Source organism: Mesoplodon mirus (assembly GCF_964341445.2).
Source record: "Mesoplodon mirus genome assembly, chromosome: 1".
Classification (NCBI taxonomy): Eukaryota; Metazoa; Chordata; class Mammalia; order Artiodactyla; family Ziphiidae; genus Mesoplodon; species Mesoplodon mirus.
In genome coordinates this window covers 27,972,820-27,995,516 of record NC_138976.1, presented here as the reverse complement: position 1 = coordinate 27,995,516, position 22,697 = coordinate 27,972,820, and the positions used below count along the sequence as shown (strand labels likewise).

General features: G+C 42.5%; 1 protein-coding gene across 3 annotated transcripts; it reads left to right on the top strand.

The window, feature by feature from the left end:
- Positions 1 to 3,263: 3,263 nt before the first annotated feature.
- On the top strand, positions 3,264 to 22,350 carry PGAP4 (post-GPI attachment to proteins GalNAc transferase 4). 3 transcript variants are annotated; one of them, XR_014293960.1, is made up of 3 exons: positions 3,662 to 3,746; positions 17,463 to 19,143; positions 21,953 to 22,350. XR_014293960.1 is itself a non-coding variant. In XM_082619799.1 (2 exons), exon 2 carries the CDS (start codon positions 17,540 to 17,542, stop codon positions 18,749 to 18,751), a length of 1,212 nt encoding a protein of 403 aa, XP_082475925.1. In that variant the 5' UTR covers positions 3,264 to 3,352; positions 17,463 to 17,539; the 3' UTR covers positions 18,752 to 21,945. The 3 variants fall into 3 exon arrangements, 2 of the variants coding, with proteins under 2 accessions (XP_082475925.1, XP_082475924.1); XM_082619799.1 differs by lacking the exons at positions 3,662 to 3,746; positions 21,953 to 22,350 and adding an exon at positions 3,264 to 3,352 and having other exon boundaries at positions 17,463 to 21,945; XM_082619798.1 differs by lacking the exon at positions 21,953 to 22,350 and having other exon boundaries at positions 17,463 to 21,945.
- Positions 22,351 to 22,697: the final 347 nt, after the last annotated feature.

Sequence of the window (22,697 nt, the reverse complement as noted above, 5' to 3'; positions counted from 1 at the left end):
AACTGGATTATTATTGTTTATCTTAATAATATGCATTGTTATATTAACCAAATGCTTGCTAAAAATTATAACCTCTGTTATAACTTGCTTAACTACCCATTTACGTTTGCACAGATGGCTATGTTAGATGTTCTTCACTGAGACAGACTTTATGAATCAGAAGATTTGGAAGAAATTATTGATAATGCCTTCACAAGACCCTCCCCCCTCCAACTGAGGAACTAGATGGAACCGGAGCAGGTAATCAAACCACTCTGGCCGTGAGCGACTAATGGTGCTCTGTTGATATTTTGTCAGGAAAAATCATGAGCCAAAGGGGGAAATGTGGAAGGAGTTGTCAGTAATAACTCCACTTTGTACTTTAGGGCTCCATTTTGTTAGACTGTGAATTGTGTTTACCCTGCTGGGAAAAAAATTATTTGCTCAGAAAGGAATCCCTAAGAATTGTGCAAAAATGTGCCTTAACTAATAACAAATGAGACATCATTGACAAGCCAATAAATTGTAACAGAAAAATATATATATACATTCCAATCATATCTCTTGGCAAACAAATTATGTAAAACAAATACACTTTTCCATTTTCCTTTAAAAACCCTTGCTTTTTGTTCCCCAGATGGGACACTGTTCTGGTTACTGCTGGAATCTGTGCTACCCAAATTATGATCCTAAGATCCCTGAAAAACAGGTTTCTTTGTTTTATAGCCTGCCTCTTTTTTCTCAGGTGACACTAACAAACATTCTTCACTCAACAAAACTTTAGTCAGGCTCTTAAATCTTCTCCTAGATCCATCTGTGCACTTCCCCTTTGGGGAGGAGGGGAGGATATTCTGCAGTGCTCATTTGGATATGGAGTTGGCTTGAGACATCACTGCTCTTTTAAGTGCCTAGATTTTTGGTCATTTCATTCCTGATATGTGAATGAAATAAAAGTTACAAATTATGATAAATCACATCTTCAACTACCATTTAAATTAGATTTATTATATACTTAGTGAATACTTAATGCCTTCACAGTAAACACTAAGTTATCTTGCTCAGCTATCACCTAGTTATGTATAGGATCTTTTATTAAACTGCTGTGGCCTATGAAATAAATGCTTTTTGAGAGGTGAAGCTCAGCAATGATCTCCCTCAATGCATGAAAGCCCTTCATTAGTAATTACAGACACTTTTCAGATATTTCCTTTATGATTCTCTTCTACTTTTGCAGTTTTCTCTCCTAGATGTTCTGTGCAATATGTTAGAATTAAAGGGTAGAACCAGGAGTTCATAATCATTCATTTTTCATTCATTGTGGAGAAGAATAAGGGGAGGAGTACAAGGGATGGGAGTGCTGGGGTGGGAATAGGGATATGCAAGATGATCAAGGACAGCAAGGGAGCAAGCCACATGGAAATCTAGAGAAAGAAAGAACAGCAAGTGCAAAGGCCCTAAGGTGAGAGGGTGTTTGATGCATTGGAGGAACAGCAGGGTCAGTGTAGCTAGAGTAGAGGTCAGAAGGGGAGGGTGGTTGGATAGGAAGCCAGACAGGAGCCAGCAGCCACATCCTGCAGGACCTTGCTGGCCATTGTAAGAACTTTGGCTTTTGTTATGAGTGAAATATACCCAACTCTGATCTGCCCCTAGAAATTATGTCTGGTGCTCTTCAGGAAAAGCATCAGAATCCATAATAGTACAGCCTGGGCCCTATATACAGAAAGCCAGCCACTGACTAACAAATACTTCAGATTATTAACTGCTGTGCACGTCATCCAGAAGATGCCTTGGCAAATGAGCTCAGTACTAGGCTAGATGCTGTTACTATGTCCTGAGCCTCTGGATAAAAGTTAGGTACTCCACTCCTCTCTGGCAAAATCTAAAAGTAGTGGAAGGAGCAAGAAGCTGCATAGTGTAGGGGAAGAATGGTTTTGGAGACTTGAAGCATCATAGACAAAAAGACCTAGATTTAAATCCAAACTCTGCCACTTACTAGCTGTGTAACTTTTACAAACTCATAATCCCTCTGAGCCTCAGTTTTCTTAACTCAGAATGAAAATAGTAGCTTCCTTATAAGAGTGTTGTGAGCACTAAAATAATGTGAATTATGTGTTTTGCACAGTGCCAGCAAATAACCACTTCATTATTAAGTATTAAGCTAGGCTGACCAGCTCTGTCACTTGAACAAGATCATTCCTTTGGCCAAACCTCAATTTTTCCATCTGTAAGATGAGTATGACTATCTATCTGCCAAAATTAAGTGTTGAGGGTGCTTTGGACTCAAATGAACCACCAAAGCCACTCCTGGGAGAGACTGACAGGTGAGTGGAAAGAGCCACAGACCTAATTCCCATGCCTGGCTAGGTAATTTGATTAGAGCAAACATTTCTGTTTGTTTCTTTGTTTTTAAATTCTGGCTTTTGGAGTATTGCACTTGGTAAATTACCTTCTCAAATATTTTTTCCTCATTTACAAATTGGGGATGACAGTCTCTAACGTACAGGAGTAAAGTTAGAGGAATTTTCATACGGTATCTGGCATAAAGCGGGGTACAGTGGGGATTAGAGGTGGAAGTGGTGTCAGCTATTATTTTTATTATTGGCAAAAACAAATCTCCTAATGGACCTGAGGACACGGGGAGGGAGAAGGGTTAGCTGGGACGAAGTGAGAGAGTAGCATTGACATATATACACTACCAGGTGTAAAATAGATAGCTAGTGGCAAGCAGCTATATAGCACAGGGAGATCAGCTCGGTGCTTTGTGACCACCTAAAGGGGTGGGATAGGGAGGGTGGGAGGGAGACGCAGAGGGAGGAGATATGGGGATATATGTATACGTATAGCTGATTCACTTTGTTATACAGCAGAAACTAACACAACATTGTAAAGCAATTATACTCCAATAAAGATGTTAAATAAATAATAAAAATAAAAAAATAAGAATGCACATAAAAAAAAAACAAAACACCAAATCTCCTCCCACGATTAAGAGAACACGCTTAATGGCCAGCTGGGGCCGTGAACACTGCAGATACCTAATCCTTCCAGCATTTCAGCTTCCTTTGCCCTGAGCCTGCTTTTCCATTTCTGCCCATCAGTTGGCGCCTTTTGCCGTCCTTTTTTCCCCAAGCTGGCTTCTGGGGGCTGCAGTGGCTCCCCAGCTCTCAGGTCACATGGCCTGCCAGAGCGAGGGGACTCCGCGCCGGAGCTGCGCCGCAGGAGGTGAGGCTTCCGCGCGCACCCGGCTGCGCCCGCTCCTCCGAGGCCTCAGGGTCCGGCGATGGCTCCTCCATGGGCATGAGCCAGATAGCCGAGGCGACACCAGCAGCGGCCCTCAGCGTGCTCAGGGGACGGAGTTGACCGCCCCCACCGGGTAGGTTTCCGCTGCGCACGATCTGCTCAGCCCCCTTGGCATCATGACTGGAGCGCCCACTCCGGAGACGTCTCCAGAGCGAGGGAAAAAGAATTAGGGTTGCTGCAGCTGGCACGCGGAGAGCAATTGCAGGGTCTGGCGCAGCCTGGGAGGGCCTGCGACCCCGGCGGTGTTCTCTGGGCGGGCGGGCTTCGCTGCGGCCCCAGTCGTGGCGGTGGCTGCTTCCTGCCGGAGGACAGCGGGGACCCCAAAAGGGCGTCCCCCGCGCGGCCAGGACCGGGACCTGCGCAGGGATGACTGAGTGTCGCTGCGAGCTTGCCTCCCTATCCCTCGTCCGCTTCCGTGGCGCCGCGAGGCCGACAGAAAGGCGGGAGCCGGGCGTGTGCGAGTCCAGGTAAGACCCAGCTCCTGCGCAGCGTGGTCCGGCCGAGCAGCCTAAGGGAGGGATCGCCTAATGGCCGCCCGCTCGTGGCTGCCTCTGCCGCGCGTCGGCCCCTCGGGCCAGCCCCGCGCACCGACACAAGCGCTGCTGCGGCGTTGGGTTTCTGCGGGCGACCTCGCAGCCCCGAGACCGAGGAAGGGCAACCGAGCAGAGGAAGGCGTCCTTCCCAGCTCCCGGAAAGACCGGACCGAGGGAGGCAACCCGGCGATTGAGACTGTTCGTTTCTTCCTACGGGTGGGGAAACAGACCCGAGCGCGGCGGGGACTCCCCAAGGTCAGTGGCAGACACTAGATCCACTCTGGTCCTCCTCTGCCATTCTCTTTCCATGAGGGATAGTTAGGACCACCCCGGCTCGTCTCTCCCTCTTCCTGGCCTCTGGGTGCGGGCGTTGCCAGTGCCGCACTGCGCCCGCAGTATTGGAGAGTGGGTGTAACCCGGGCATCCCCTGCTTGTCCCTTTTTCTCCCCTAGGTGAGGGGACACAAGGGCGGATCCAATGGTGATCTCACTATGCCGATCATTAGCAAAACCTGCAGGGGTGGGTGTGTGTGTGTGTGTGTGTGTGTGTGTGCGCGCGCGCGCGTTTCCCCTAGAGAACTAAACCTTGTAAGGCGGATTGGCTTTTAGGGATGCATTACTAGAGTGCACTGCACCAGGTATTTTAGGGGGTGAGAAGAGAAAACCATGTTTGTCTAACATTATTAAAATTAGAATTTTTTTAAAGGATAAGCTTATTACGAAACATTCAGGAAACAAAAAAATGTAAAGGAGAAACTAAAGATGACTTAAAACTTCATCTCCTAGATTGTTGAGACTTCCTACATATATTAAAAATTTCTCTGCATACACATTTAAACCAGTAATGTGGGCAAAACAAATTGTTTCAATTTGTACGTCTGATTACCCAGGGGGAGTCAACTCTTTTTCCTCTGTGTATTGGCCTTTTGCATTTGTGTGTGAGAATTGACTATTAATACTTTTGCCCCTTTTTCAGTTGGAGTGTCTTTCTGTTCCTGATTTTTAAGCGCTCTTTATATATTACACATTAAGTTAGTAATTCTGTCATCTATGTTGCACAGTCTTTCCCAATTAATGTTTTTGTCAGTTTTTCATCTTTGGCCATTCAGCTCTATTCTTCTTTTTTTCTTTATGGTTTCTGCTCGAGTATTTTGCTGAGAAAGGCCTTTCCTAACCCAAGTTTGTATAAATATTCTCCTGTATTTTCTTCAGGTACTTTTAAGCTTTGGTTTAAAATTTTTAATGTGTAATTTATTCTAGTTTAAGTTGTAAAATGGAGAGCTAATTACTTTTCCTAAATGGTTAGCCAGTTGCTACAAAGCTATTAAGTTCATTTTTTACACCTAATTTAGACTGCTACAATTATGGTATATTAAATTATTATATATTTATATCTGTTTGTAGATTTTTGCATGTGTCTATCAGTATATTTTGGTGCCAGTGCCATGTTATTTTAATTACTCAAGTTATATAACAAGTTTAATATCATATTACCCAGTATCACCTTCCTGGCTTTTTAAAAAACTAGTTTTATTAAGGTATAGTTTCCATGAAGTAAAATGCACCATTTAAATGTATATTTTGATGAATTTTGTCAAATATAACCACCATCACAATAAAAAATTATGGAGCACTACATAAACTTGATGTCATCATTGCACAGGGGCCATGCTAATCTTCAATATATCATTCCAGTTTTAGTATATATCCCAGCAAAGCGAGCATTTCCTAGCAGTTTTTATTAGTACTAATTCCAGGTTATCTTCAGAATACTTTGGTCAAATTAACCAGCCTCCTCCTGTTCCACCAAAAGAAACAAATCATGTTTGGATTTCTATTGGATTTTTGATAATTAGTGTCCTGAGAGTAGGACCCCTGAGTGTCACGTTCACTATTCCAGTGCCTGGTACAAGACTCAGTATTTGTTGAATTAAACTTTTAACAATGATCATAAAAGTAATATATGCTCTTTGAGAAGTGTAGAGGGCAAAACAGGAAACCTCCATCCTGCATACCTTCATCTCTCCTTCACTAAATTATACTCCACGTTAAAAATAAAATGATCATACTATGTACACTTTTCTACAATTTGCATTGACATAGTTTGCATTTTTCCCTTAGAGACTTTTTCAAACTGCCTGGTTCGATATAACGAATTACCATAAACTGGGTGGCTTAAGCAGCAGAAACATTTGTTTCTCACAGTTCTGGAGTCTGGACGGCTGCGATCAGGGTGCCAGCACAGTTGGGTTCTGATAAGGGGCCCTCTTCCTGGTTTATGGATGGCCACCTTCTTGATATGTTCTCACTGGCAGAGGAGAGAGAGGAAGCAAGCTCTCTTCTTCCCTTATAAGGGCACTAATCCCAGCAAAAGAGTTCCACAAACATGACCTAAATATCTCCTAAATACCCCATCTCCAAATATCATCACATTGGGGATTCAGATTTTGATATATGAATTTGGAGGGAACACAAACATTCAGTCCACAGCAGAGGTTTAGCTAAGACTTTTTAAATGTCAGTATATTTAAACCTTTCTTTTTCCTTTTAATGTCTCCATATCATCCCCATGTGTAATTATCTAAACATCTGTTCCCTATTGCTGGCCATTTCCTTTCCCTGTAGTTTGTCTTTCCTTCTCCCTGCCCTGTCCTCTATTCCTCTCTGCCTCTTTCTCCCTCTCTTTCTTACTTACAAACAAAATTGCTGTGAACATTCCTTGTCTATGTTTGGTAGCATGTGTTGGCATTTCTGCAGGGTAGATTCCTAGAAGTAGAATTTCTGTGTCAAAGGAGATGCACATATAAAATTTTTGTAGATACCATCCTAGCTTTCCCTCCAAAGGTTCCACCAATTTATATGAAAGCGCCCATTTACTGTACTGGCCCACTCCCTCTTGAAGTAAATTGGATTGACATTATGTTAAATATAGAGATTAATTTTGGAGAAAGAGACCTCCATCTCTTCTTTCATTAGTGAGACTTCTCAGCTGGGAAAATGTTATTTTTAACCATTTATTACACTTTTAGAATGTCCTTCAGTAGAATTTTATAGGTGTGTATATTCTGCATATTTTTAAAATTTATTGTAGATATTTTTGGTTTCTTTTTTTTTCATTTTGACTGAGATATTTTATCCCATTGATTCATTTAGTAATTTATTAGATGAAAGCAATCAGTGTATATATGTAGTGTGTGTATAATATTATATATTATTTTTGCATATTAACTCTGTTACTGAACACATTCTGAAAGTCTGTTACCATTTCTAATGGTTTTTCAGCTGATTTTCTTGGGTTCCCAATCCATGCAGAGACAGTATTGCGTATTGGTTGAGAACATAAGTTCTGGAAACAGTCTGCCTGGATTTCAAGTTTTGCTACCCATTTAAAGCTTTGTTAACCTAGGGTACAATTTAATTGTGCCTTAATTTTTTTCAGGTAGAAAATGGACTTAATAATAGTACTTCTCATAGGCTTCTTATGAGGATCAATGAGATGCTTAGAACAGTGCCCAGCACATAAAATAAGTGCTCAGCAAGCACTTCCAAGTAAGTTGATCTCTGCACATTAAATTGGGAGTCTTTGATACTCCCAATTTTATAGCTGAGGAATTGAGACCCATAGAGATCATTTATTTACTTAACAAATATGAAACCTTTTCTATGCATAGAATACTGTGCTGGGTCTATGAGGGGTATCAAAGATAAATTAGACTGAATCCACTAATGAGGGATTTATAAGGCCAATTGGGTTGTAAATCAAGGGCCATGAAAAAAGCCATGTAAGGCAGCAGGTATCATGAAAATAGCATAGACTTTGAAATTTTTCCTGTGTTTGAATTTCCTGCTTTCAACATGGTAGCTTTTTTTTGTTTTTCATTTAGATGAGATTAGTTCCATTACTATTTGAGAGTTGCTCTTTTGGTCAGAAGAAATATACGTAAGAGTCCAGTACAGAACTTGGTTATGTAGTAGGAGCTTAATAAGTGGTAACTATAAATAGATACAGTCTAAAGTAGAAAATGACAAATGAATGTCCTTGGATGAAAGTTCATGTAAAGGGCCTTAGCACTTGAGGAAAAAGAGACATTATTTCTGGTTGGGAGTGTTTACCTAAAACAAATAGACTGGCAATTATTTCTCCAACAAAGATGGGTTTATTTGGGATCAACAGAGAAGTGCAATTCAGGGTCTGCAACCGTGGTGAGTCATGTGCAAGTCCCTGCACAGCAAGGGAAGGCGAGTGCTTTCATGGAGGGGAAAAGAAAGTTGGAGGGCAATAGTAAATAAACAGCCATGGCTTTTTTTTTGTTTTTTTTTTGTTTTGTTTTGTTTTGTTTTTGCGGTACGCGGTCCTCTCACTGTTGGGGCCTCTCCCGTTGCGGAGCACAGGCTCCGGACGCGCAGGCTCAGCGGCCATGGCTCACGGGCCCAGCTGCCCCGCGGCATGTGGGATCCTCCCGGACCAGGGCACGAACCCGTGTCCCCTGCATCGGCAGGCGTACTCCCAACCACTGTGCCACCAGGGAAGCCCAACAGCCATGGCTTTTTGTTGGCTGAGTCCTTGCCAGGAAAGAAGAATCTTTCTTCCTCTTGGGCTCTGCTGTCATCACAGGACAAGAGAGCTCCCCTTTCTGGTCTCCACACTCTATTTAATTGAATTTTCTGTTTAATAATTTTTTACATTTCCTCCTTTTGATGAAGATCTTTCTCTGAAAGCATTGCTGATCAAGTGTCAGGTTTTCTACTTTCAGAGGCTCTTTGTCCCTCAGTGTCACGAAATACCTTTCCTGGGTACAGTGTCTCATGCCGGAGGGAATAGATTAGGAATCTATTGAGGTCACATGTAAGTAACAAGGAGGGGTAGGAGGGAGAACTCTCAGGCACTTTTCATATAAAGTCTATTTGTTATCAAGATCATAGACATTAGAGATTACTTGAAGTGTTGTCATTTTCAGTGATTTGGCAACAAACGTCCAACAGGCCTGGTCTGGATATCTTGAGAAAGCTGTCTCATCAGATGCTTCAATTCTGGGAAATCTTTACTTTCAGGTCACCAGATGATGGGCAGGTCCATTCAGGGTTTTATGCTCTCTTTAGGTGTGTCACATGTATCCAAGAGTCTATTCCTTGGAGTTTGGCAGCACAAGGGTTGGTTTACCTGATAGGGACATTTCCAGTGAGGTTGAAGAGAGAGTCTTTCTGGAGGTGACTTTTTCAATAGACAAAATCTCCAGGTTGCAAGATGTGATGCTTAAGGTTTTCATCTCCCTAGAGTGCACTGTGAAAAGATTGCTTTACCACACATGGATATTTTTAATAGGAGCAATAGGCCTCTACACTATTGCAGTATCTCTCCTTTTATCAGTTGTGAGTCAAAAGAAGCAGGAGCGGGGCTTCCCTGGTGGCGCAGTGGTTGGAAGTCCTCCTGCTGATGCAGGGGACACGGGTTTGTGCCCCGATCCGGGAAGATCCCACATGCCGGGGAGCGGCTGGGCCCGTGAGCCATGGCCGCTGAGCCTGCGCGTCTGGAGCCTGTGCTCTGCAACAGGAGAGGCCACAACAGTGAGAGGCCCGTGTACCGCAAAAAAAAAAAAAAAAAAAAAAAAAAAAAAAGAAGCAGGAGCCAAGTTCATTGGGTGTCCTGGGACTATCTCAAAGTGTAAGAGTTTTTGAGTTATAAAAGAAGTGACTCTTACCCACTGGACCACCAGGGAAGTCCCTCCAATTGAATCTTAATGACATTAGTGCATTTGACTAAACCAGAGGATTGAGGGTGGTAAGCACAGTGAAAGTGTAAAACTGGCCAAACGGTGCAGAATTATCAAAGTACCTGACCAGTAAAATAGGTTCCTCAATCATTATGAAGTTCAAGAGGAGTTCCCTAAGTAGGGATAATCTTTTCCCAAAGGACGTTAGCCAGAGAAGAGGCAGCAGCCTGTCTGCAAGGGAAGGCTTCAGTTCAGTATGAAAATATACAGACCATGTCTAAAACATATTTATATCCACAAAATAGAGGAAGTTGTATGAAATCCATTTGCCAGACATCTAATCATCTGTTAAATAGTTTAAACTGTCCAGGAGCATTACGAACAGACTTCCTAGTACTTCCCACTTGTACTTCAACAAGTGGGACAGTGAGGTGTGGGCACTTTCTGTAGCCTTGTTAATGTTTCCTCACCAATACTGATTCGTGAATGTTATCATTTTGTCAGTAGACCTTATGGCCTAGTGCATGTACAGTAATGAGGAGTGGGAATCTCAGTGTCTCTGGTAGGATTGGGTTATTCTTTGGTCCCAACCAGAGATTTCTCCTTTTATCGAATCAACAGTTGTTGAATTTCTAAACTTGTTTTTCCTTTTCAGAAGCCAGTTGTTGGGCTTCTCTAGCCAGTTTTTCTAAGTTACCATTTGGGGAGCCTTTGGATCATGATAGAGGTTTGGCTGCTGAGGGTTTCTTTAAGGGCAGCCTTTTTTTGCAGAAATGTCAGCAAGGTGATTTCCCTTAGCTTCCAGAGAGTCAAGTTTAGAACACCTCAGAATCTTAATAGCTAACGTGCCAGGTAAACATACTGCACCCAATAATTTCTAAACATAGGAGCGATTTTAAATTTTATTTCTGCTTGAACTAAGGAAGCCATGTTTCTTCCACAACATTGCAAAATCATGAACTACTCTGAAAGTGTATCTGCCATCAGTATACATCATTGGCAGCTTTGTTCTTGGCTAAAAGTACAAGCCCTTGTAAGAGTATATAATTCAGTTTGTTGGACTGAAGTAGCCATAGGTAAAGATGCTGCCTCAACAACATCAAAAGGAGTTGCAATGGCATACAGTACAGCACAGTATTTGCCATTGTCACTTTTTAAACAAGAACCATCAGTGCACCACGAGACGTCAGTGTTACAAAAAGGATTTTCCTGCAGATCATCATCAGGGGTCAGGAGGTGATTTGTCAGTGGTAAGCAGTCATGAGGGACTTCATCATTGATGTGGGGGGAGAAGAGTAGCAGGGTTAAGGTTATTACAGTGTGAAAGAGTTATGTGAGAAGCAGTTAACAAAAGGACTTTATAGGAGGTGAGGCAGGTAACTGAGAAATGTTGAGAGTGAGCACCAAGATTGTGGTTCCATTGTCAGTTAGGACTGGAAGAGATTCATCCCCAATCTGGAGAAATGTTTCTCCAATTCTATTAAGTGGGAAGATTGGGAAGAGCCCCTATAGTCCCCTCGAGCCCCATTGTTGAGAATTCAGAGGACATTGAAAAGACTGGTTAGAGGGCAGAGGTGCTGAAAATGCTTAAATTTCTAACAATCTCTTTTCTGATGTCCTGGCTGTTTGCAACTAAGCCAGGCCCTCAGGGAGTAGCTTGTAAAGTATTCAGTCAAACCCCAACCCGGGATGGGCGGTTTTTGCCTTTTCCCTCAGCACTGAGCCCTGGGGGTTCAGCAATGGAGAGTGCTCCCGTACCCATTAAGAACAGCTTCTTTGCTAGTCCTGTTGGTCTTATGGATGTATTGCCGCATTGGCTTTCAGAGTTACGTGTTTTGGGGCCTGTCCCTCAGGTGGGAGTCTTAAAAGTTGGGGCTCTGGGTATGTGGTCCAAACCCTTCACTCCTCTGGGAGCAGCTGGTTGTTGGGAGGTCGTTCCCAATTGTCTGGCACTGTGCCAGGGGTGGGGTTTATGGAAAGAGCATGTCTTAGCCTTTCCTGACTGTTTGACATGGGTATTTTCTCACTTGCCTGATGTCACTCAGCTAGTTTCTGGATTTCTCTCAGAAGGAATTTCTCCTCATGTACATTCGATGTGTCCATGGGAGGAAGGAAGATAAGGAGCCTTCAGTGTCGCCATCTTGGTCTCTCCCTGAGTTTGCTTACTCTGTGTGTGTGTCATCTTGCCGCATATTCATACTTGCTTTGGAATAGGAAATAAGCATTCAGTAAAAACATATAGGCAAAATACATTTTAACCATGCAACTGTTAACCTACAATCACTATGTATTGGGTTGACCAAAAAGTGCCTTCAGTTTTTAAGTAAAAATAAAAGACACATTTTTCGTTTTCACCAAGAACTTTATTGAACAACGTGTTCACCCTTTTGTTCCACTACGTTCTGCCATTTGTCAGGCAACTTCATAATTCCATCTTCCCAAAACCTTTTATCTCTTTGAGCAAAGAACTGTTCTAGGTACCTTTTACCGTCTTCCAGGGAATTGAAATTTTTTCTCTTAAGAGAATTTTGTAAAGACCTAAATAAATGGAAATCCAAAGGTGCAATGTCTGATGAATAAGGTGGATGAAACAGAACTTCCCAGCCAAGCTGTAACTGTTTTTGTCTAGTCTTCAAAGAAACATGCAGTCTTGCATTATCCTGATGGAAGATTATGTGTTTTCTGTTGACTAATTCTGGACACTTTTTGTCGAGTGATGCTTTCAGTTGGTCTAACTGGGAGCAGTACTTGTTGGAATTAATCGTTTGGTTTTCAGGAAGGAGCTCATAATAGAGAACTCCCTTCCAATCCCACCATATACCCAACATCACCTTCTTTGGATGAAGACCGGCCTTTGGTGTGGTTGGTGGTGGTTTATTTCATCTGCCCCACGATCTGTTCCACATTATTGTACAACATCCACTTTTCATCGCCCATCACAATTTGTTTTAAAAACGGAACGTTTTCCTTACGTTTCAGTAGAGAATCACATGCGGAAATACGGTCAAGAAGGTTTTTTTGCTTAACTTATGAAACCCAAACATCAAAGCGATTAACATAACCAAGCTGGTGCAAATGGTTTTCAACGCTTGATTTGGATATTTTGAGTATGTCGGCTATCACCTGCGTGGTATAATGTTGATTGTTCCCAGTGAATGTCTCGATTTGATCACTATCAACTTCAACTGGTCTACCCGACCGTGGAGCATCGTCCAGTGAGAAATCTCCAGCACGAAACTTCGCAAACCACTTTTGACACGTTCCATCAGTCACAGCACATTCTCCATAAGCTGCACTAACCTTTTTTTGTGTTTCAGTTGTGCTTTTACTTTTCTTGAAATAATAAAGCATAATATGCCGAAAATGTAGCTTTTTTTCTTCCACCTTCGGTATTAAAATGGCTACACAAAAATTCACGAATTTTGATGTCTTTTTTTAAATGCACACTGATATGACAGCTGTCACATACAATCTAACAACATTGTTTCGAATGAAGCTAAAGACAAAATGCTACTAGACCCATCTTACGGAGAAAACCAAACGAACCTTTTGGCCAACCCAATACTTTATATTTTTGCACGTAGACCTAACATTGCAATTAAAAAAAAAAAAAAGTAAACCAGATTGAGTCCCTTAGGAGGATTTTTTTTTTGGCGGGGGCAGGTAGATTTCAAAAAACAACATGAATTTTCTATAATTAAATACAGAAAATATACTGGTTTTCCCAAATGAATACTTTGATATGTTAACACTTCACCATAAAGAATGTATACCACCTGGATGGGATCCTAGCGTAGGAAAAGGACTTAGCTAAAGTGTGAACTAGTTAAAAAAAAATAGAATTAGTAGCCTCAAACTATAAGGCAGTTACTTTGTGAGTTTGCTTACTTTTAATGGGTACTTAGTATTCCATTCTTTGGAGGTACCATAGTTTATTTGACTCACTCTCAACTGATGGGCACTTGGCAATATTTTGCTCTTACAAATGATGCTACAAGTCATTTCTCACACATGAGAATATATATCTAGGAAAGAATGCTAGAAATGGAATTGCTGAGCATTACTGTGTTTTGTTAGATATTTCTAAATTAATTCTACAGAGGTTGTGCCAACTTATACTCCCATTTTGCTAATGCAAAATACGTGAGTACTTGTTTAGTAGGTCCTAAGATAACACAGGCCAGGATGGCCCCTCTAGGAGATTGTATTACAGGATGAGAAAAAGTTATCTATGTGAAGAGACAAGGAAGGTGTGGGAATAAGAATGTTCCAGGGTAAGGGAGTTGCATGAGCAAAGGCCAGGAGATGGGCAAGAGCTTAGCATAGTTGATGTTCGAAAAGAAGGTCAGCATGTCTAGAGCTGCCCTGCTCACTGGCCACATGTGGCTATTAAGCACTTAAAGTGTGGTTTGTCTGAATTGACATATGCTGTAAATGTAAAATACACGCTGGATTTCAAAGACTTAGTATGGAAAAAAGAATGTAGAATACCTCATTAATAATTTTTTATATTGGTTTCACATTGAAATAATAGTTTTGATGTGTTGTAGTAAAATATATTATTAAAATTAATTTCATCTGTTTCTTTTTACTTTTTTACTGTGGCTGCTAGAAAATGTTAAATTACATATGTGGCTTGCATTATATTTCTATTGGACAGTGCTAGTCTAGAGCAGGGGTTGATAAACTATGGGCTGCAGGCCAGATTTGGTCTACAGCCTGTTTGTTTGTTTGTTTGTTTGTTTGTTTTCCTACAGCCTGTTTTGATGTGGCTGGAGCACTAAAAAATAGATTTTACATTTTTTTAAAGAGTTAAAAAAAAAGAAATAGTCTAAGAGGAGTATGCAACAGAGACAGTGTGTAGCCCACAAAGTCTAAAGTATTTACTATCTAGCCCTTTGCTAGTCTGGAACTTACAGAGAAAAGAGGGCAATAGAACAAGATGCCAGGGGAAGGCAGCGTCCAGATCATAAAGGGCCTTTTGTATCACGATAAGATGTTTAGATTTTATTAAAAGATCAATGGAAAGGTAAAGAAGGGTTTTAAGAAGGAGAGTGACATGATCAGATTTATATTCTTAAATGATAATTGTCTATGTGTGTGCATGTGTCACATTCTTGCATTACCAAAAACTCACTAGAATAGGGTATTGAAGGAGGTTGGATGGTAGTTTTACACCAAACACTGAACTCTGCATTTCCATCATAATCGCATTGTCATCTTAGCACTTAATATGTGCCTGGCATTTTCTGAGCTGTGTGCCTTATCTTATTGACTGTATTTTGTTCCTTCTTTAAGTGGTTACAGCTCTCTTGGGTAATAGCAAGGGTAGGGAGAACAGTGTGAGCAGGAAGCCACCTGAATGATTTCATTCCCAAGATCAACTAAGGTAGAGTGTGAGCTCAACCCAGTTTCAGCCCTTGGCTTCCACAGGAAGTGATATGGAACTGGCGAGGCCATGGGGACATGCAGCCACATGATTTATTAACTCCATTGGCTTGAACATCACAGGGTGATGCAGCAAGTCTGCAGGTCTTTGGAAGTCCGCATAACAGCAAACCTGGGGTCTCATACTACTCAAACCTCTCCCTGCTTATTTTCCTCTTTAATACTATCCAGATCTCTTACTAGTACTGGGCTGGTCTCTCTCACCTCTGGGGTCCCACAATATAATCTGCTGCTGTTGCTGAAATGAGACTTATCTCTCTACTTCCTTGAGTTACTATGTCATCATGCCGTAGAGAGAAGTTTGGTATTCTACACAACTCTAATGGCAGGGTAGGCTAACTGCTGTAATAATAAGCAAGTCAAAAAATCATTAGTGGCTAGAAACAACAGTTTGTGTACTACTCACAACACAGCCCACTCTAGGTTGGGCGGGTGCTGGGAGGTGAGCTGTAGGAGGGACCTCTGTTCCAGGCAGTCATTCAAGGACCCAGGCTCCTGCCATCTGGTGGCTCCTCCCTCCTCTAGATCCACCAAGGCTGTCCAGTCAGCAGATGGAGAAAGAAAGTCAAGAAGGCACATCTGCTCTCAACCACCTTGTTCCAGAAGTCATAACTGTCATGTTGCTCACATTTTACTGGCAAGCCCTAGTCACATTACCCCACCTGGAAGAAAGCAGGCTAGGAAATGTGGTCTTTCTGTGTGCCCAAGAAGGGGAGAATGTATGAGAGCACTAGAGACTGCACCACAACAACCTCGTATGGTACCTGGGCAGTCCTTCTTCAAGATAACTCACGAGCTAGGCCATTTTCTTCCCAATATGTGCAAACTTTATTATGCTTCTGAGGTAAGAGGTTTACCTTTTATTCTATAGACACCGTTTAGTTTGGCATTGACCTTACTGGAGTTATACTGGCTTTGTCCTTTTAGTTCTGTTTTTGGGTGCAAGTCTGTTTTCCCTCAGATTATTAGACCTACTTACTCCTAAAATATTACTAAGTTTGTATATATAGGGAGATTACATATATATTTATATATATACTTCTATTTTGGCTGCACCATGTGGCATGTGGGATCTTAATTCCCCAACCAGGGATCGAACCCGCACCCCCTGCAGTGGAAGTGCAGAGTCTTAACCACTGGACTGCCAGGGAAGTCCGGATTTGGATATATTTTAATGGCATTTTTATTCTGTATGATTTTGCTCTGTAACACATTCAATCTTCACAGTAACCCTGTGAGATAGGTATTATTATTACCTCCATTTTAGAGGTAAGGAATCCAAGCTGTGGAGAGGTGAAGTGACCTTTCACCAAGTGGCTGAGCTGGTATTCACTCCAGCATGTGCCTGACCTCAGGCTTGTACTCTGAGAGGTGATGTCACACTACATTCCTTCCTGGACCAGGCTTGCGGCAACTTTCCGTTTCATCTTCATCTCTGCCTACCCTCTCCCTACCACACTGAAAAGCTGCTTATGGATCTTCCTTCAGATATTTCCTCCCCTCCCAAAGTCTGGGGCTCTAGAGTTCTCTTGAATATGGGGGAGAGATCCTTTCTCTCACTGGTTCCCATGGCAATTCTGTAAAATATAAAATGGAAGAACAGGGCTTCCCTGGTGGCGCAGTGGTTGAGAGTCTGCCTGCCGATGCAGGGGACACGGGTTCGTGCCCCGGTCTGGGAAGATCCCACATGCCACGGAGCGACTGGGCCCGTGAGCCAAAATTACTGAGCCTGCGCGTCTGGAGCCTGTTCTCCGCAACAAGAGAGGCCGCAATAGTGAGGCCCGCGCATCGCGATGAAGAGTGGCCCCCACTCACCACAACTAGAGAAAGCCCTCACGCAGAAACGAAGACCCAACACAGCCAATAAATAAATAAATAAATAAAGCAAACTGTAAAAAATTAAAAAAAAAAAAAATGGAAGAACAATCAGGATTAAATTAACATGTAATTTTAAGTATAGTTGCATGAGGTTAGAGAAATAGGAATGGAAGATCTTGATAAAGACATTACAGGGAATCCTAAATAGTCCTTTTCTTATTTGGGATGTGCAAAAAAGTTTTCAGAAACTACTATGCACCGTTAGTCCACAAGTACTTACAATGTACTTACTTTGGAACTTACTTTAAATGTGTCTTTCCTTTGTGCCTTGCTTTTTTGCATCTGTTTTAAGAACCTGTGGCTATGTAGCTGCTGAATTGAAATAATGATTTTGCTAGCCTATCTGGTGATTTTCTGGGACACTGTAAACCTTAACTAAGCATCTGTAGGTGTGAAGACTTGGTTGGATGCACCAAGGTTTCATTACTCATAGAAATGATCAAAGAATCCCAGAGATCCTTAACAGATACAACCAAAGAAGAGTATACTGGAGAAAATACGTAAGTCTCTAGTAGCTACAGAGCCTAGAATTAGAATTTCTGGTTTGACATGTGCTGAGTTCCATCCCTAGATTTTTTAAAGCCCTGTACCGTTCTTTACTTTTCTCTCTTTAGGTTTGCCTTGCACTGATTTTGGCCTGAGGTCCAGGATGGTTTGTTCTTGGGACCAGACCTGACCAGAAGTCGACCTCATGAGCACTTCAAGCTCTCCAGCTGCCATGCTCCTCCGGAGGCTGAGGCGGCTCTCCTGGGGCAGCACTGCTGTCCAGCTCTTCATCTTAACGGTGGTGACCTTTGGTCTGCTGGCCCCCCTGGCCTGTCACCGGCTTCTGCACTCTTACTTCTACCTGCGCCACTGGCATCTGAACCAAATGAGCCAAGAGTTCCTGCAGCAAAGCTTGAAAGAGGGTGAAGCTGCCCTCCACTACTTTGAGGAGCTGCCCTCTGCCAATGGCTCGGTGCCCATTGTCTGGCAGGCCACTCCCCGCCCCTGGCTGGTCATCACCATCATCACTGTGGACAGGCAACCTGGCTTCCACTACGTCCTGCAGGTGGTGTCCCAGTTCCACCGGCTCCTTCAACAATGCGGCCCCCAGTGTGAGGGGCACCAACTCTTCCTGTGTAACGTGGAGCGGAGTGTGAGCCATTTCGATGCCAAGCTGCTGTCCAAGCATGTCCCTGTGGCCAACCGCTATGAGGGCACTGAGGATGACTACGGCGACGACCCTTCGACCAACTCGTTTGAGAAAGAGAAGCAGGACTATGTCTATTGCCTGGAATCCTCCCTGCAGACCTACAACCCAGACTACGTCCTGATGGTGGAAGACGACGCCGTTCCAGAAGAGCAGATCTTCCCAGTCTTGGAGCACCTTCTGCGGGCTCGCTTCTCCGAGCCGCACCTCAGAGATGCCCTTTATCTAAAGCTCTATCACCCCGAGAGGCTCCAGCACTACATCAACCCAGAGCCCATGAGGATCCTGGAGTGGGTCGGTGTCGGCATGTTGCTGGGGCCCTTACTAACCTGGATATACATGCGGTTTGCCAGCCGGCCGGGGTTTAGCTGGCCCGTCATGCTCTTCTTCTCCCTCTATAGCATGGGGCTGGTGGAGCTGGTGGGCCGGCACTATTTCCTGGAGCTGCGGCGGCTGAGTCCTTCCCTGTACAGTGTGGTCCCTGCTTCACAGTGTTGTACCCCGGCCATGCTCTTCCCTGCCCCGGCGGCCCGGAGGACCCTCACCTACCTGTCCCAGGTGTACTGCCACAAGGGCTTCGGCAAGGACATGGCACTGTACTCACTGTTGAGGGCCAAGGGGGAGCGGGCCTATGTGGTGGAGCCCAATCTCGTGAAACACATCGGGCTCTTCTCCAGCCTTCGGTACAACTTTCACCCAAGTCTGCTCTAGCCTGCCAAGAAATGCCTTTCTGAAATTGGCCACTTCTTGGAGATTCAACTATTGAGCTCTTTATTTGGACATGGTTGCTTGCAGATATTTCATTGTTTTAGGGTTGCTAGGGATATAGACACTGGGATGGCTGAGGAACATACAAGTCAAGAACCTTGGCTTTGGTAACTCTCTGGCAGGAGCAAGCTGTTCACCGTGGGTCCAGACCTCTGGCCCTCCACACAGCCACACTGCCTCATGCAGTCTGACCCACCCAAAGAAGGGCATTTAAATACCACTTATATTCTCCAGTTGTTTTTCGCTCTGCTTCATGACAGAGTTTGTGACTGCCAAAAATATTGTACACAGTGATATGACCAGTTTAGGATTTTAAGCATAGAATTTGGTGAAAGGTGAGATTCTTTTGCAATGATTTCTTTCTCATTGGGAATAAGAATGGATGTATGTTTAGAATATATGTCCCAAGAGGCAGGACCACATTGATAGATTCTATTTGTTTACTTGACCTGGAGTAATAAAAGCCACACAGGGCCCGGCATCTTGGAGGCAGGTGACCCAGCTTTTGTTACCTGGCGTTTTCTTTTCCACACATCTGTAGTGCACTAATACTCAATTTTGTTTGTGAGAACTTTAAGGCACAGCAAGATCTGAAATCACCTTCTGGATCATCAAAGTCAGATTGCTTATGTTTAGTAGTGATTTAATATTGAAGATTTCTATCATAATCTGATTCTTTGAAAGTTGGACATTGCAGGATGATATAGAATGGGTGAGATTTTTACTAATAGCATATCCTTTTCCCTAACTTTGCTGGCTAATCATTCACCTTCACTTCTTTTTCTTCTATGTAGCATGATGTTATAGAAGAAAAAGCATGGATTGAAGTCAGAAGACCTGAATTTTTATTTCAGATCTCTGTTATGTCCTAGTGGTGTGAACTTGGGCAAGTCATAAGCACTCTGAGTCTCAGGTTTGTCACCTGTAAAACGGGGACAGTGATATCTACTTTTTTAAGTTGCCTTGAGGATTAAATGACAGAATGTATGTAAAACACTAGCAAGTACTTATCTCACAGAGGGCACTCGGTGAATATTAGTTCTTCTCTCTCCTATAATAAGCATATGAAACTCAAGTGTATTTTGGATAAAGGTATTAGTGATATTATTTAAAGTATGACATGGGGCATAGGGCTGACACCTATGGAGCAGCTGTTCCAGACTAAACACTGCTAGAATAAAGGCTGACTTTTCCTTGTGACTTCGGAGGGATATGCAGCTCAGTTTCATCTAGCCCCACCTCCAACCAAACCCAAAAAAAGAATTGTTCATTCAACTGGAAATGATCTGAGACTCCTCTTGAGCTTATTCCAAGACTAGCATCTGAAAACTACTCTTCTCAAAAGTTACAAGTAAATTTCATTTGACAATACTTATCAAACCAGTGGCCAACTGTCCCTTTGTGGGGATGGATGATTATATCAGAGTGCAAGCAGCTGTCCTCTTTGTTTCAGTGCCACATCTTCCCTTTGCTTTTAAGTTTCCACAGTGAGCTAACATCTTGGGATCTGCTCGAGAACACTGAGAGAGTAACAGGGGCTCATCACCACACTTCATAGATGAACAAACAGGCCCCGAAATGTTAAAGGATTTCTTCAGGTTCACGCAGCTGAACAGCAGCAGAGAGGACTGGAATGTAGTAGATTTTCTGACTTCCAGCCCCTGTACTTTTTTCTTAACTGCATTCATTTTATAAATATCTATGTAGTCAAATTCTCTTTTGTGAAATCTGATTGTAACCTGGACTAAATAATGTCTCTGTAAGCTAAGATGGTAAAAACTCACTGTGGTGTTGGTCTTGGGGAACAAACAGGTATCAATATGTGTTGTGTTATTATAGTGAGCTGTTATGTATCCCCCAGGAATGTCCAAAGTGACTAGAGCTACTAGATGACTTATTGAGATTCTCAGATTCCACCCCTTCATCTCTCCTCTCCCAGTAACTGGTTCAGCCCCATGTTTGAGAATTGAACCACCCTCAACCTAGAATTCATTTGAGTTTGTTGCATTAGTGATTGGATCTCCTCATGAAAAGTTTGTGTCCAATGACAAAACATGTAAGCTGGCCAAGCCCTAGATCAGAATCATTGCTGATTTCCATTTCTGCTCTTTCTAATTCAGTTGTCTACCACACGCAGACATTCCTTCCCCTGACTCCTTCATTCTCTATGGCTAAAGTCATCTTTGCCTTGTCTTATTTCTCTACCTACACACTAAGACATCTTCCCCCATTGATCTTAACTAGAGTCTGCCATCCTTGGACATTTTCTGCAGAAGCAGACATCCTACCCACTTTTATCCCTACCCACTTTCTAGATCGCCCTTCCTTTTGTCTCTTGTTCCTAGAGTCCAAATTGTGTATGTTGTCCTGGATTAGGACAGCTGACAGCTGTCTCTCATTTAATTAAAGCTGAAGTCTCTCATTTAATCCTAAGCAGAGGGCTAGGGGAGAACTGAAGCCCCCTTCCAATATCAAGGGACATAGTTTACCAGGAGGGTAAAGGCCTCTAACAGTCCTGCATACTTTTCAGAAGTTAAATTATTGTCAGGCCTAAGAAGCTCCCTATTGTGACTCACTGTATTTGCATAGACTTATCAGTTCAAATAAATGCACCCGTTTCACCAAGCCATCCTGAGAAAACTGGTCATTCTCTTGTTTCTACAGATGAGTTTTTCTGATGTGGTGAATAGTATCGAACACACACGCACACTCACACTATTGTGGGGTATGAGCCATTCAAAAGTATGGGCTGTTTGCTTAAAAATTCATAACTGAATCTTGTATTTCTTCAATGGAAACATTTGAATTGTGCTTTCTTTTTTCTTTAAAAAAGTGGTGAGAATACTATAGTGCAACTGGAGAATACAAGTAGGATGAATATAATGATAGGGCTAATATAATTTACCTTGGATACAGTCCTCATTTGGGGGAATTTATTTAATTGGTAACTTAATTTGGGTAAAGAGGCGTTCTCTTTGGATGTGATTACTGTGGGATTTTTATATACACTATGATGCATTGTGAATTACTGTAACACAATATAAAATTGGGCAATTTTAAGTCACATTATCCATTTGGATATTTTTATCCCAGCTACAATGAGTTTGCTGAGAAATGCTCATTAACTGGCACTGTTTTTTTTAGGTTGGATTTTGTTTGGAAAAAAACCCTGGAACTACATCAAAGATGATTGGAAATGTAATTTTAAAGTACTTAATATAACTGCAGTGGAGATGTGCTGTGGCTTCCAGGTGATTACAGTACTTGGATTACAACATTGTTGTGAGTCATCACTCTGCAATGAACAGGGATTTTGGGGTTAAAATTTAACAAATTTTCTTGATCTTTTCCCTAACAACCTATGCAGAAACATGGATGAGTGATTAAAAAAAAATCTATGTTAATAATCTGGGGGTAAAAACAGATGAAAATATAAAGGCAAATGATGAATTTATCAAAAAGAAACAAGAACCAGATGGCATAAGTATGTAGGAATGGGTAGCTCAGAGAGATGGGGGAAGTAGACAAAGATGTAGAGTGAAGCAGAGGGTCTCACATTTGTCACCTGTTGTGTGTCCCAAACTCCCTTATGTAATAAATCCTTTATGTCTGCCCCACTGTCATGAAATCTTTATAGGACCAACCTATGGAGAATACAAAGGAACGAAACAATGGATAGTCAGTGTTCTGGATAAATAATTCATCCCTTTGCTAGGACCTGGCTTCCTATTGCATTTAGAATAAAATACAAACCTCTACATTACCTCCCAGGCCAGATGTGACCTGCCCCTGCAAAACTTCATTTCTTAACCACTTCCATCCTTTTTCTCCAAGCTCTAGCCACACCTGCTTTCTTTAACTTCCTCGGACTTGTTACAGCAGTTCTTAC